We start from the raw sequence: 15,298 nt of genomic DNA on the forward strand, positions 1-15,298 counted from the left end.
ATAAACGGAGTCTATTGAGAAAAAGAAAAACAACGTTAGCTAATATGCAAGCTACTTACATCACTGTCATATAATTGGCGCACGTCTGCCGTACACCGACCCATGAAAGCGTCTGCATGACGACGCCCGCCTAGCTTACATGGGCGGCAGTTTGTTTGTTGGTCAATGCTAACATCATGTCTCCACACAAGGACAACATTAAAACCGATTACAAAACGGGTAATAAGCTAATAAGCTTTACCACGGCAGACGTGCAGTAAAAAAGCCATTTAGTGATGAAAGTCTGTATCTGAATTTCAGACGTGATTAACATTAAAAAGAATCAAACATTACTTTTTGTGGGGGTCGAACGAGCTGGGCCGATGCTCTGAAATAAAACCTTAGCATAGCAGGAGGTGAAGGGCTGGAAATGTCGCTAAGCGCTTGTAGAAAACCCTAACAACACACTTAGTTAGCTTACCTGCTGGGGCAAAATGGTCGTCAACTCCCGCTTCTGTCCACAAAATGTCCAAACACCACACTCAAACCGCAGACCAGGCGAAAATCCGTAATGGTCGAAATAATGCAGTTCACTTCCAACTTTGGCCACGTTTGACCACGTTTGGTCAACTTTTCTTGGGGGGTTTTCAGCACAGAAAATGTCCGCCATCATGACCATGTGTGCATGCGCACGTCACTCATCTATGGGGTTTCCCGCTGGTTCCCGACTTAACTCAAAACATCTACTCCAAAGTTGATCATCTTTGTTGTGCTGTTTGGAAAATCTTAGTTAGGACAACAATGAGAGAAATTTGTTGGGCAGACAAGTTTTTGTAAATGGAAAGCTTTATTTCTGAGTCACTTTAATTTGAAAACTTTAATGGAATCCACAATTACTAGTTATCGTTTTTACAGTAGAATCCAGTTGTACCCAGTAAAAACATCTGGATGAGTCCAGCACCATCACAGCTGTCTGGACGGATTTCGGATTGTTTTATTTTTTTAAGATTACGCAGATTACTACTGAATAATATTCAGACAAGAAGTGAAGACAAATTCAGGCTGAAAGTCACAGATCAAACCTCAGGAGATTTTCCACTCAGCTAAATGGCACAATGAAATCAGGAACACATCTGTAGCTTTGCCAATAAAACAAATATGAATGTCACGACTTCCTGCTTAAAGTCTTTAATAAAATAAAAGATAAATATGAAGAAAGTATCATTTCTGTTTATTCAGTCTGTTGGATGCAGTGAAATGAAGTCCAGTGTCCACTGTGACGTCTTGTCAGCTAAAATAATCAAATCTAAAAGCACATCCTGCTGGATTTGATGAATGAAGATGAAATGTGGCTGACAGCAGCAGGTGGAGTAGAGGGAAGCTCCTCTCATGAACAGCAGACAGTCCCCTCCTCACCTCCACATGATCCACTCTCTCCTCTCCACTTCAACACCAACTGGATGGAGGCTCAGACGCTTGGAAAATGAAATACTGACAAAAGTCCCGATACAAAACCAAATGTCATCAAAACACGCACACACACACACACACGTGTCTTTGTCCTGTAGATTCAGATTTCTTCAGGTGTCACTGAAAGTGTGGGCCGACGTCATGTTAAACCCTGTGGACTGCGAATGGGTGTCATTAAAGTTCATATGCGTGTAAGAGCAGATGAGCGAATACTTTTGGCAATATAGCGCATCTATACATAGAGATAATTAGAGCTTTTCACTTACTGAAGGCACAAAGAATGCAGTGAAGGCAAAGCATCTCAAAGGAGGAAACTTATCTCTTATCTTATCTATCTGTGCATGGACAAAGTGTGTCACTGTGCTAAATAAAGTTCTAACAGTAAGACTGAAAAAAAGTAATTTATGGGCATAAAAAGTAAATTTATACGGTTACAATCAATTGGTGTTTGGACCTCCTGCTGCGGTCCTGCTTGACACACCTGCTGTTGTCCCTTAGTCTTATTTCTTATTTTTATTACATTGTTGTTTTTTATCACTCCTGTACTCTTTCATTGTTGCTGTTGCTATGCGTCTCTGTCTGTGTCCAGAGTGCTCACCATTAAACCACAGGACCTCTATGCACACTGAGCAGTCTTTTGCAAATTCGTTCCAAAAGAGCTCATCAATAAGGTCTCAGGGACACACTACTTGTGTAGACTGCACCCTTAACTGGTATTAAAGAGCAGGTTCCACCGAGATTTGAACTCGGATCGCTGGATTCAGAGTCCAGAGTGCTAACCATTACACCATGGAACCTCTGCACACATGCAGCACACATGCAGCACACAGTGGCTTCCATGATCTCAGCATGTGTGTCATCCTGACTTCAAATACTTGAACCATCTCACTTGGACCAGCAACTCACTCCAAAATCCAGTGTTTTACCACGACCTCGAAAACACAAAAGCATCTGAAAGGAGGAAACTCAGTCTTTGGTCTTGTGCACGTGTTCCAGATACTTTGTCCCATCATTCATGAGCCACCAAAAACGGGGGTGGGTGTATAAAAACAGCTGTAATTCCTAAACAGTTAATCCCACACTTTTGTCAAAGCTCTTTAATTAAAGTCTTCTTCATTTCCAATTCAGTGTGGTGCTGTGCAGAGGCCAGATGCAACCTTGTACTTGTCCCAGTACATTGGGACCTAACTGTGTATACACAGACAAGAATACACCTACAAAGATTTCTTTGTGGTCACAGTGCTGACGGACTTATTGTACAGAAATGGCAGTGGTCATTTGTGAATCACAAGAGAACTGATTAAAGAACAAGGACATTAAAAGACTGGAAAAAGAAATGAATGAATAAATCATCCTAAAGGTAAAAGTAAGTAAAAATAGTGAAATAATCTTAAAATCAGGTGGTTTCACAACAGAGCTGAACTTAAGCAAATAATTTGAATTGTCAGGCAGGAAATCAAAGCAGTGGAAGTCTGTCACCCACTCAAAGCTCAACTGATACAGAAGCAGCTCTCTGACATTTAAAACTCTCTTGAGATCAGGTTCCACCGAGACTTGAACTCGGATTACTGGATTCAAAGCCCAGAGTGCTAACCATTACACCATGGAACCCCCACACAGGTGAGCACAGGTTATCACAGGTAAAAATTAATTCTTATATGAGTGCAATTCCTCAGGGGAAGCAGCTATAAATGAACTATAAAAATATAATTCAGTCAGGTAAGGCTTAAGCATATCAGGCTCATGGTTGTATCTTACTGTAATAACATCTGACATCGTTCAGTGGCTATTTCAAAGTGAAGCAACTTTACCCTAACATAATAATAATAAATGTCCTCATCTGTCCTGTTCCATTAATTAAGTGGGGTTGAGGAAAGCAACATTTGACGTCTACTCGGCCAACAGAAAAAGGGCGGAGGCCCGGGAAAAACGGGTGGAGGACCACCACCTCTGACAGAGGCACAGGAGATTTCCCTGAGCCAAGACCAAGGAAGGAAAACGGTATCACTCAGCTAAGAAGTCATCAGGACGAGACAAACAACCCAGTCTCTCCTCCTCTCCCTGCGAACTAAAGCAGCCTCCTCATCCATAGGATCCTCGATAACAGGACATGCCATTTTAATAGTAATTACTCGGTCGGTCTCCACTGAAATGTGTGGAACCAGATGGTAAATGCAGAAATTTAAATTTGTAAAGCATAAAACCACAGAAAATACGATTTCCAGCTTCAGCAGTACCACTGTAGATTTCACTGTTCGCCAGCAGGGGGTGTAGTTTCCCCGTTTCTGTCTGAGTCATGTGCTTGTTGAAGGGTCAGGATACTCCGGAAAACGAACAGAAGCGCAACAGCACACGCTGCGTGGCAGGCAGTAGCTACTGCTGTGGACGATTTCAGGTGCTGGTGGAATGAAAACGTGACATGTGGGCCACCAGAGCTCGTTACCTGTGAATTCGAGAGCCACAGCCGTATTGGTGCTGTAGGTGTGCCGTAGTTACGCTGTATGTGCACTGCAGCTGTGCTGCATCTTTTGCTGTAGTTATACAGGAACAGTACTGGATTCCTTTTTAATTTGCTTTGAGTAATACCAGTTCATTTTTGTATTCAATAACCAGACAAAACCCTTTACTCATTTTGTTTCTCTGTGAGAAGAGCACCTTAAATTTTTTGGGAAAGACAATTAAAGATACCCACAACAAAAACTGTATTTGAAGTTGTGTGCGTGATTTAGCCCGGCTGCATGTGTGTGACAGAATGAATGAATGAATGAATGAATGAATGCAGCGCTTCAGCTCTGTAAAGGGGAGGAGACAGACAGAAACTCAGCGTCCACTGAAGAAAAGCTGCTCCCAGACTGAGTTATCACGGCATCTTACTCGGAGAATAACTTACCTCTCTTTCTGAAATGGGTTTGAGCGACTCCTCTGCTCGGGACTTGAGGGACCTTCATTAATGAAAAGGTTAAGCCAGAGTTTCTCTCATTTCAGGCTCAGTTTACTCAGTTTCTGCTAAAGCTGCTTTCTAAAACAGGCCGCTTACATTGTTTTGTTTGAGACTGTGTAAAACCAGCCCGTGTGATCTTACTGTCAGAGGTTGCGCCTCAGCAGCCTCCATAACAAGACACACAGAGGTTACAGTGAAAACAAGCTGTCAGAAGTGGGATTCGAACCCACGCCTCCAGAGGAGACTGCGACCTGAACGCAGCGCCTTAGACCGCTCGGCCATCCTGACTACTTCAGGTACTGAAAAATCACTTCACAATTTCGCAACTTATACAGTATTTGCACATGGTACTTTCTCAAAGTACCTGCGGTTTTAATTATGCTCTCTTAGTGTGTTAGAACATATTTTTGAAGGATCTACTTTACCTCTCAGCACAAAAGCCAAATGAGACACTCGTGGCAGGAAGTCTTTTCTTCTTCTTAAATTCTCCTCCAAAGAAATCCCAACTCTGTATATATGCACTATTTTACTGTGTTTTTAACAGGATGTGATGTGGGCTGGCTGGTTTCATTCCCACTCAGTCCTGATAAGAACAATCCTATTGAAGACACATTATAAGCCAAAACAGCTTGAAGTGCTTTGAGATTTAACTGTGACTGACTTTAAGGGCTTTTGTTATTCTCTTAGAGTCAGTCCAAAGACCAGGACCCAAAATGCAGACACAGAGTGAGGGATAAAGTGAAGAAAAGAAAGTTTAATTAAAGTATTTTTAAAAGGAACAGAAGGAAACAACAGGCAGCTGGGAGTCCAGGTAAAAATGGTCCAAACAAATAATCCAGAATCCAAAAGCAGGGAACACAGGGCTCACAGGGATGACAGCAACCACACACATCCTGACAACACACACACAGGGAGAGCACAGGTATATAGAGGGCAGGTAAGGAGACATAGGCAGAGCTAATTAGGGGAGGAGCAAACAATCCAAAAGGGAAGGAAAACAGAGGACAACTAATTATTTCCATTAGAAAAACTAATTAGATCGGCAGCATACACCTTAACAAAAATTTATAAGAATTGCTAATATGTGACTTATCTCACCACAATCATGATTTTCTGTGAAGTCTTTTGCTGACATGCCAAATCATTTCACCATGATTGGCAGCTGGCCAGGAGACTCTGATGATGTTATGATGTTATTAGGAACCTCAGTGATCCATCAGCTCATGTTTGTCTGAAACAATACAAAACAAAAGCAGTCAAAATACTGAGCGTTCATGTTTCACCAGCCACACATAGTTTGACATGTCTTTTTCCTGGAAAAATAAAGCAACATGGCTGATCTTCAGTGAATACTGCAATAATACATCAGTATACGTACTGAATCAGCTGTGTCTGCAGCTTGTTTGACTTTGGCTACCGAAGACTGAAGAAGGGAGACGTCATCTATGTGAAGTTTTCAGGAAGAGGAGCTGCAGGTGGTGTCTGCTGTAGACGGGAGGAGGTGGCGACTGCAGGGTGTTGAAAGTCTCTGAATTTTGAGCCCCAGAATCTTCAAGTGAAAGCAGCGACTGTGGCTTAGTGACAGGAGGTGGAGGTGGAGGTGGAGGCTCGTGCTGCATGTATCTGCATGAATCTGCTGTGTCTTTTTGCTGTCAGCTGATGCAGGTGGCAATGCAGCTTTCTGGAACAGGAGTTTGCGAGCAGGAGTTGTAAGTCTCTGGAGGTGGACGCACTGAGACACAGTTATCTGAAAGAATGGTGGAGGTAGCACTGGATGTCTCTGGCAAAGGTTGTAGGCAGAGTTTTAGGCCCATTGCTGTCTGTTAGAATCTTCAGGTGGAGAAGGAGGTGTAGGTTGCTGACAGAGCCTGTAGGATGATTATGATGGAGCTGTAAACTGCAGGCAGAAGATGAAAAACTCTGCAGGTGGATGTTTGGACTCCCATACTCTTCTAGAATATGTAGATGCAGGACAAGGCACAGGTGTCTGGAAGCAGGAGGACCCAACAAAACCCCCGTGAGCAAGCACTCGGCGACAGTGGCGAGGAAAAACTTCCTTTGAAAAGGCAGAAACCTCGGAGCAGACCCCGGCTCAGTGAGGGCGGCCATCTGCCTTGACCGGTTGGGTTGTGAGAGAGAGAGAGAGACAACTGTGCACAAGTATGGTGGAGGTGGAAGATGCAGGTTGCTGAGAGAGTCTGTAGGTTGAGGTCAATGGCACAGCTTTCCACCACAGTCTTTAGGTTGGTGGCACATGATGCTGGACATTGGAGCTTCAGCTGTCTGCAAGGATCCACAGGTGGAGGAAGCTGCAGGTTGCTTATAACGGCTGTGGGTGGCGTGTCAAACTCAGGAAGTCTGCCAGAATCTGCATATTTAGGATGCTACGGATTACTAGCAGAGGCCAGAGGTGGAGTGTCAGGTTGCAGATCTCTGCAAAAGTCTGCAGGTGGAGGCAGCCATGCAGATGTTTGGCAAAGTCTGCAAAATGGAAGACACTGAAGGAGGAGGATTGAGCTGCACTTTTCTACCAGAATCTGCTGATGGAACAGGAGGAGGAGCAGCTCTTGGTAGTGTCTATAGGTGGAGGATCATGGTGCAGATGTCTGTCATAAACTGGAGGTGACATCAGAAGGGTAGTGGCACAGGTTGGAGCGAGAGACTGGTACTGGTGATGCGTGGTGATGACAGCGATGTCATTTTTTGGCATAGGATGGAGGAGGACATTTTTTCTTCAGGTGTCTGCAAAAATCTGCAGGTGGAGGAAACTACAGATTAGTAGCAGAGGCCAGAGGCGGAGTGTCAGGTTGCAGTCGTCTGCAAAGGTTTGCCAGAATATGCAAGCTGATGAAGCTGCAGTTAGCTGGCAGAGGCCAGAGGTCCAAACTATGGCACTTGGCTGGAATCTGCAATTGGAGGAAAGTACAGATTTCTAGCTGAGGCCAGAGATGAAGGTTGCAATGGTCCGCAAGAGTCTGCAGGTGATGAAAACAGTGCAGTTTTTTGGCAAAGTCTGCGAGCAACGGAAGGCACTGTAGGTGGAGGTTTGGTCTGCACTTTTCTACCAGACTCTGTAGGTGGAGGAGGAGGAGTATGAGGAGGAGGTGCAGGTTCCTGGCAGAGTCTGTAGCAGGTGGAATGTGGTGCAGCCGTCTGTTATGAACTGGAGCTGGAAACGACATCACGAGCTTCATGGCACATACTGGAGCTAGAGACATGTGCTGCGTCTGACTGCGTAGATCTACAGGTGGCAATGCAGGCTGCTGGCATATAATGGAAGAGCATGTCCCAGGTGCAGCTGTCTGCAAGAATCTACAGGTGGAGGAAACTGCAGGTTTCTTGCATAAGCCATAGGAGGAGGCGGAGGCTTTTGTCTCCCAAAATATGCCGATGGGCAAAGCAGCAGGTTCCTGCCAGAATCTGCAGGTGAGGAAGCTACAGATTACTAACAGAAGACCGAGGTGGAGCCTTGGATTGAGCTGAGTCTGTCTCCGTGAATTTACGGGTGGAGGCACCACTGTAGGCTGTTCACACGTTCACGTGTGATGGTGGACACTGGAGCCGCAGCTGTCTTGAAGAATCTGCAGAGCCAGAGGATGCAGATGGAGGTCAAAGTGCAGGTTTTTGGCAGAGACTGCAGGCGGAAGACAAAAACACTTGAGGTGGAGGCCTTGTGCTGCATTTTTCTTCCAGTAGCTGTTGGTGATTGAGGAGGAGGTGCAGGTTTCTGGAAGAGGATGCCGGCAGGAGATGAGGGAGGACACAAATCGCTGCAGTCTGTCTGAATGCACAGGTAGAGCAATGGATAATATAACTAGCAGTGAAGCTCCAAACTGACTTGATCAATTCTAACATACATTTACAAACACTGATTTTGTTCATGAACATCTCCTAAGAATTCTGAGTATGTGACTCACATCACCATGTTCATGATGTTCTGTGAAGTCTTTGGATGATGTGCCAAATCATTTCCAGCACCTGACCAGGCAGCAGTTTGATGTTGTCATTAGGAACAGCAGTGATCCACCAGCTGATGTTTGTCTGAAACGACACAAAACAAAACCTGTTAAAGTATTGAAAACATGTTATTAACGTCTCTCACATGTAGCTTTCACTCTTCAGTAGCCACTCTTTTAGTTTGCTGCACCTTTTCTGTGCAATTTACTGACTGGATTTCAGTTTACATGAGAAACATTAAGTACAAACATTTTTAAAATTTGGGAAAATCAACATGGCTTATCTTCAGTGAACGCTGTAACAATATATCAGTACACATACTGATTCAGCTGTAGTGGCGGCTTGTTTCAGTTTGGCAGCTCAAGACCGAAGAAGGGAGACATCATCTCTGTAGAGATTTCAGGAAGAAGCAAACTGTGACTGTCGGCTGCACCAGATCGGTGGATGGTGTAGCTGTATATGGAGGCGGAGGTATTTGGCAGAGTCTGCTTGCAGATGATGGAAAACACTGCAGGTGGAGGTTTGAGTTTTTCTTCCAGAATCTGTAGGCAGAGGAGGAGGAGGTGCAGGTTTCTGGAAGAGGATCCGTGAAGGAGCGGACTTTGGCTTTGGAGGACTTGAACAATCCATCAGAATGTCCAGGTGGAGGTGGCAGCAGATATTTCTGGTTGTGGGTAAAAGTTGACAGATTTCTGCCCGAATCTTCAGGTGGAAGTGGTGGGTGCAGGTTACTGGCACAGGCTGTAGGTGGAGGCAGTGGTGTAGATTTCTGAGAGAGGTCGCATGCAGGAGTTGGAATCAGGTCTAGTCGGAGCAGTCAGGTGTCTGCTGCCCGCAGGTGGAGCCTCGGTCAGCAGACGGTTGATGTATTAAGTAGGCAGAGTTCATTTCTAAACACGGGTGGTGGAGACTGCAGGTGAAGGATGGAACATCTTACTCCAGTTGGATTTCAGAGGTTGTTTGAGTTTGGCAGATGATTTCATTTAGTTGCTGGTTGAGGTTGAGGCTGGCTTGAACAGTTTTCTGACAGTTGACAAACGTATTTGATCTTGTTTAACTAATATAAAATAAAGTTGGCAGTGGAACTGCTGCTTTCGGTTTAGTTGGAGGTTTTTGCTCTCTTGTTTGGTGGCTGTTCAGGGCTTGGTTCTCCAGAAGTATCAACATTATACAGGGGAGGATACACTCCAACCCCGTATGATACGTCCACGTGCACCAGTCCGTCTTCATTGGCTGATGACGTAAACGTGGGACGATCCAGTCTCTCCCACAGCTTCTGCTTGATACGTCGTCCCAGCTCTAAACTGTACGGACGAACCCTGCCACTCTTGTATCTATGAGCCGTGGAATGTGAAGCAATTAAATAATCACAAAACTTTTGATTGACAAACGCATATATTGAAAGACTGAGTGGTCAGTATTGGAATAATTTGACAAATGCCATATGATCTGACTGAGAGAGTGACATACCTCAGCATATCATCTACCACTCCATGGTATAGTTGCTGGTATTCTTCCACTGAGCAGTTGTGTATTTTCAGTGGAGCATCACGGTTTACACCAGCTGAGCTCAGCTGCTTATCAGCACTGGAGGGCTGGGGGCTGGGAGGCACATTTGATATCCCTGGCAGGTCAGCAGGTGGGATCGTGGACTGAAGGCTTGGGACCAAATTGACGGTCACACGATGTTCAGTAGAAGGTTTGGAAGGAAGAGGAGCAGAGCTTCGTTTCCTCTTGCGGGAGAGGTTGGCAGTGGATGCAGAGTGCTGAGGCCCGGAGGTTAAATTCAGAACCTGAGGAAGATCATCAGCACACGAGAGGATGTCAGGCTCTGCTCCAAAGTTTAGAGAGGACTGCTTTGTCAAATTCCAAGACACTTCACATATTCTGTTCAGCTGTTTTTACACCTGACTGCTCAAACAATTTGGCTTCAAGGGCAATAAAAACACATGGAAGCTGAGAATGACGTAGCTTGCAGTTGTTTCAATAGCATCTCAACATCTCAAGATGAGAAGGTCATTGTTTTTAACAAAGGCCAGTTAATACGTGTTGTTATTTTGAGGGAAACAAAGGCTGATTTCTTAAAGCAACAAGATAATTTATCATGTTGACAGACTTCAGTAGAGTGAAAAGAGTGGACCAGGACATACAGACTCTGTGGGTTGGAGTTTCAAAATAAACCACACAGACTTTTTCTGCTTGTTGTAAGAATGTTTTCCTCAGTGATTTGATATGAGGATGTCTACATGATGGCTAATTATTGTCAGAGATAAGCTCACACACAGCGGTGATCTTCAGCAGATGTGTTACTGTCTATTAGGCTGCAAAGAATTCTCGCTCTCACACAGAATTTCTGATCAGTGAATGAGTAAAAAACTTGTTATGTTCCTTTAATATTTTCAGCCAGATATCTGACCTGGTCAGTGTTGCAGCACAGACACTTGCTGTGGTCTCCACTCTTCCCTGCTCGGATTGCCTGGCGAGCAGAGGGTCTCCTCTTCCTCCAGTAGGAATGATCTTCCAGATGGACGGGAACGTCACACTGCAACAACACACACACACACACGTGTTAGAATGAGGCTCAACCAGTGCAGTAAAATCACCAAGTGGCACTGAAAATGTGTATTTCATAACCTTCCTTGAAAAAGTATTATTTCTGAGCACCAAGGCCTGTTGACTTTCCAGCCAATTAAAGGCTCCACCTTAAGGCCCTTGTAAGGTGGCCCTGGGCTCATGTTCCCAACGTTTTCCAGTTAAAATGACTCCCAATCCAACATTGTACTTTTTACTTAACTACACTCGTGTCTTTTGGCTACTTGTTACCCTCCAGATTAAGAGTTTTGCATCCAAAACAGGTGAAGAATTTATGAAATATGAGGCCTTGTAAATTAACCTACTTGAAAATAAGTTTCACCTCAACCAACTATTAAAACTCTGCTTACACATTAACACATGAGTAATAATAATGTAATGATACATCGCAGTCTAACAGTAACAGTTCCACTATTATCTGAATACTTCCTCCATCACTGCCGCCTCCTACACTGTGTTTAATACGCATGCGTTGGCCTGAACGGGTCCCTCATCTCTCTCTGCTTTATTCATCTGGAGTTTTCCTACAGGATATTGTGTGTACCATGTGACCCCCGGGCTGAGGTGAGGTGGGGGTGTTCATGACACAGCTTGTTGGCAATACATCAGTGAACTTTGAGGCTTTTTACAGCCATGAATTTCAAATACAGACAAAATTCAATAAGACTTTCAAAGTATTAAAATCTCACATTTTCCATGATGGAAGTTCGTTGTGTCACTTTCGCCTTATTCAGGGAGTCTTTGGACCTTGACAGGATGGAAAAATCCTCAGTAGAAGCGCTAATTTTCCAAAAATAGCCGATTGAAAACTTGTGCAAAGCTTTCTTGACCGTCAGATGTTTGTTTGTTTTTGAATGATGCTGGAACACGAATGATGCACCTGGAGACCAAACCTGGCAACCATGGAATCGTGCCCTTCCATCCTGTACACATGTGTGTTTGACAGGCGCGTCTCACCTGTGGGATTTCAAATCCCATCCATATTTCACTGTAGAGGAATGTACAGCTCTGACTGCGGCCTCATCGTGTTGTCTGCTACAAGTTGGCTCTCACTCTTTATTTGAACTGATTCGATCTGTGCAGGCTTCTGCAACACTTTGACACGCACACTGCGTTTCAAGCTCATTTCTTCATGTGTTCACAGAGGATTTGGGATTTTCACTCAGTCTGTGTCTCAGCTTTGTCAGCTCTCACGCGTTTATGTACATTATGCTCCATAAACACCACAGAGTGTAAAAGATGTGTGTGCGGCTTTAATTAGCCTAATGAGGCGCACACGCAGGTTTTTATTGAATGTTGATGTTCACTTCCCTCTACATTGTGGAATTTATTAAAACTTAATATGTCCGTAAAAATACAACCTTCAGTGCGACAAAGAAGCTGTCTGACAGCTTCAGAAACCACATGACGATAATGCTTCATTAAAAAAAATCAGATGCTTTTTCTGTCACTCTGTCAATAAACACATTCAAAATTTTAATGTGCTCATTTGTCAGTCTTGGGTGTTACAGATCAGGCTTTCGCAATGTTCGTAGCTGTTCAAAATCGTTCAGCTCTTGCCGCCCACGTACGCGCCGTACGCATCTCTGATGCCGCACACAGAACAAATAAAGTTTGCTCCAAAACTGATTTTTCAAGTCAGGCAATCGCAATACTGTGGTCATTTAAAAGGATTTAAAATTACACAAACACAGATATAAAGTACTGATATGTGTCTGAGGGGAATGAGACGGAGTACAGCTCAGTCATCGTGGACTTTGTGGACTGCTGTGAGCGCAACCACCTGTGCTTAAACAACAGTGAAACACTAAAAAAATACACTGGCTTAACTTAAAAAAAAATTGTTGTAACAATTTGCATTTATCTTTTTAAGTAATTCCAACTAAGCCATTATTGAGCATTTCCCATGAGACTTTTATAATTGGACTTATTACAACTTACAATTACAACAGCTTAATTATGTTGAACCAACTCAATTTTTATATCAAAGTTTTAGTGTTAAATAGTGGTCAAATTATTAGTATTAGTATTAGTAACTTATTTCACTTAAGTCAGAGTAAATTAGACACGGCAAATCCAGTTTTACTGTCAAACTGTATTTATTGTAACCAACTTCTATCAACAACGATTTTTATTGCAATCAACCAGCAATATCAGGTGAAGGACATGGTTGCAGATGCGGTAAATGCTAAAGCCCTGCCTAAATACCCTGTTTCAGAGCAAAATAGGTAAGCAGAGTAACAACTTGAAGAATAGAAACCCTCTCATCCCCCTCAACATTCACTCAATTCACCTCGTGAAAAATATACTTATAGTATAATGTACTACTTGAAATGTAAACAGTGTGATGAACTGGCACATGTTACAAACTGTTTTTATCAACTAATTCCTCACCTTTCATCCTCTTAACATTAACTTTTACTGAACTTCATGTGTACTTCAGGTGTAAACTTAAATTGTACTTCAAGTACTTTAAATATACTGAAAAACATGTACTGAAAAAGTGTATACAGCAAAAACTTTACAAACATACAAACACAATGTATAAACATAAATGCAACATTTCCAATTAGGACAGTTTTCACATCTTTTAGTACAGGAGTTTACTTTTCAGAGACTTACTTTTCGGACTTGCTTTCAGACCATCCAGCTCAAGGAATACCTTTTGAAACACTTCAAAAGTGAGCGAGTAGATCAGCCCCATGAGCAAGGCACAGGCTCTGGGTACGTCCACATCTTCCAGGACTTCTGTTCCCTCGATCACAATCCGTGTGCTGCATCAGATGTTCTACTTCTGGTTAGAATGATCATCAACGCTTCATTGGTGAGATCCCCATCAACCCAGCACAAATAGGTCAGAATCAATGTCAGAATTAAAAACATGAGTAACAATTAAAAACAAGACTAACACAAAGTATAGTTTTGGTTTTTTTGTGTCAGATTTACCTACCAACTGCTCTTTAAAGAGATTCTCCTCCTCCTCTTCTCCGAGGTACACCACGACCAGCTTGTGACCAGTTATTCCGTTTCTGAAAAACAAGAAGAAGAAGAAAAATACAGTTAGAATTAAATCATACCAGAAATGGTTATGTGATCAAAATAAACAGCTTATTACTAACCTGCAGCCACAGAAAGAATTAAGAGATCACTGCAAAATCACTGCAGATCAATGCAAAATCACCAGTTTCTTATTTGCAAAAAAAAAACAACAAAAAACTGTAACATCAAAACCAAACATTAAAAAGACTTAGTTACATCAGCTAAGTCGGTATAGAGCCTACTGTGCCGCACAAACCATGTTTCCACTGCAAGATCGTCTTTAACTTTTGTGGCTAACAGCTAACAAGTTAGAGCTTTTCCGTTCGAATTAATTTGTTGTTATTAGCGTTAGCGGCTAACGGCTAGCGGTTTTCCACAACATCTTCCTCACTAATGTCAGCTGATATATGTCTGCAAACACGAGGGCTGAAGATTCATTCCCACAGCAGTTCTGGGACTACAAATTTGGGCACCTTATAGCTGACTCCAATGCACTTCCAATGTTAAAAATTAAGTTACTTTGAAGACATTAGCCAGCTAGCTAAAAGCTGAGGACAAGACACGCTGCGGACAGTTCAATTTTAGTATAGTGAAAGTGGACTGAGCGCTGATAGTTACTTGCTGTTACATATAAAATTAAAAAAATATTTATTCACCAAGTAAAGTTAATCCAGCCTTGACCTTCACTCCTTGCGATCTCTCCCTCGCTGTTGCTGGTGCAGTCTGGCAGCATAAAATGGCCGTCACTTTCTCTGTTTTAATACGTGCACACGTGAAAGGAAGCTGCACTGACTTAATATTATAACACAATATTAAGTTTCACTAACTTAACACTTTTCCTTGTTAAGTGAAGGCAGAAATGCTTATCAATCAAAAACAATATATTTCTGAGTTAAGACATCTTTCCTTATTTGATCAACTTCTTGTAATATGTTATGAACTTAATAAAACAATGGGCATGTAACAAATCGTATTTTTTTGCTGAAAAAGCTCATGTTTTTAAGTCATACTAACTAACCTCCTGAATTATTTTTTAGAGTGAAGGAGATGGCGATTGACTTCTGGAGAAGAGCTCGGGCATTGAGATGGTGGACAGTTTTAAGTGTCTGGGTGTTTACCTCAACCATGAACTGGACTGGTCACAACTGCCCTGTACATCTGAGGAGACTGAGGTCCTTTGGAGTGTGCAGGCCCCTTCTACGGACATATTATGACTCCGTGGTAGCCTCTGCTAGTTATTTCGCTGTGGCCTGTTGGGGACCGGGCAGCACAGACCGAGACAGGAAGAGACTGAACAAAACTGGTCAGGAGGGCCAGTTC

General features: G+C 43.1%; 1 protein-coding gene, 1 long non-coding RNA gene and 3 other non-coding genes across 5 annotated transcripts; all 5 read right to left on the reverse strand.

Moving 5' to 3' along the window:
- Positions 1-2,174: 2,174 nt before the first annotated feature.
- trnaq-cug lies at positions 2,175-2,246 on the reverse strand. The gene has a single exon. It is a non-coding gene; the product is annotated as a tRNA-Gln (tRNA).
- Positions 2,247-2,988: 742 nt separating this feature from the next.
- trnaq-uug lies at positions 2,989-3,060 on the reverse strand. Its single transcript has one exon. It is a non-coding gene; the product is annotated as a tRNA-Gln (tRNA).
- A 1,535-nt stretch (positions 3,061-4,595) lies between these two features.
- trnal-cag lies at positions 4,596-4,678 on the reverse strand. The gene has a single exon. It is a non-coding gene; the product is annotated as a tRNA-Leu (tRNA).
- A 3,480-nt stretch (positions 4,679-8,158) lies between these two features.
- LOC124072851 lies at positions 8,159-8,735 on the reverse strand. Its single transcript, XR_006845610.1, has 3 exons — positions 8,669-8,735; positions 8,308-8,431; positions 8,159-8,171 (listed from the first exon to the last, which is right to left on the reverse strand). It is a non-coding gene; the product is annotated as an uncharacterized LOC124072851 (long non-coding RNA).
- Positions 8,736-8,876: 141 nt separating this feature from the next.
- Positions 8,877-14,237, reverse strand: LOC124073534. Its single transcript, XM_046415819.1, has 5 exons — positions 14,221-14,237; positions 13,890-13,968; positions 10,764-10,889; positions 9,818-10,140; positions 8,877-9,681 (listed from the first exon to the last, which is right to left on the reverse strand). Exons 1-5 carry the CDS (start codon positions 14,235-14,237, stop codon positions 9,447-9,449), a joined length of 780 nt encoding a protein of 259 aa, XP_046271775.1. The 3' UTR covers positions 8,877-9,446.
- Between the last annotated feature and the right edge of the window lie 1,061 nt (positions 14,238-15,298).

This window comes from Scatophagus argus, chromosome 16 (genome assembly GCF_020382885.2).
Source record: "Scatophagus argus isolate fScaArg1 chromosome 16, fScaArg1.pri, whole genome shotgun sequence".
NCBI lineage: Eukaryota > Metazoa > Chordata > Actinopteri > Scatophagidae > Scatophagus > Scatophagus argus.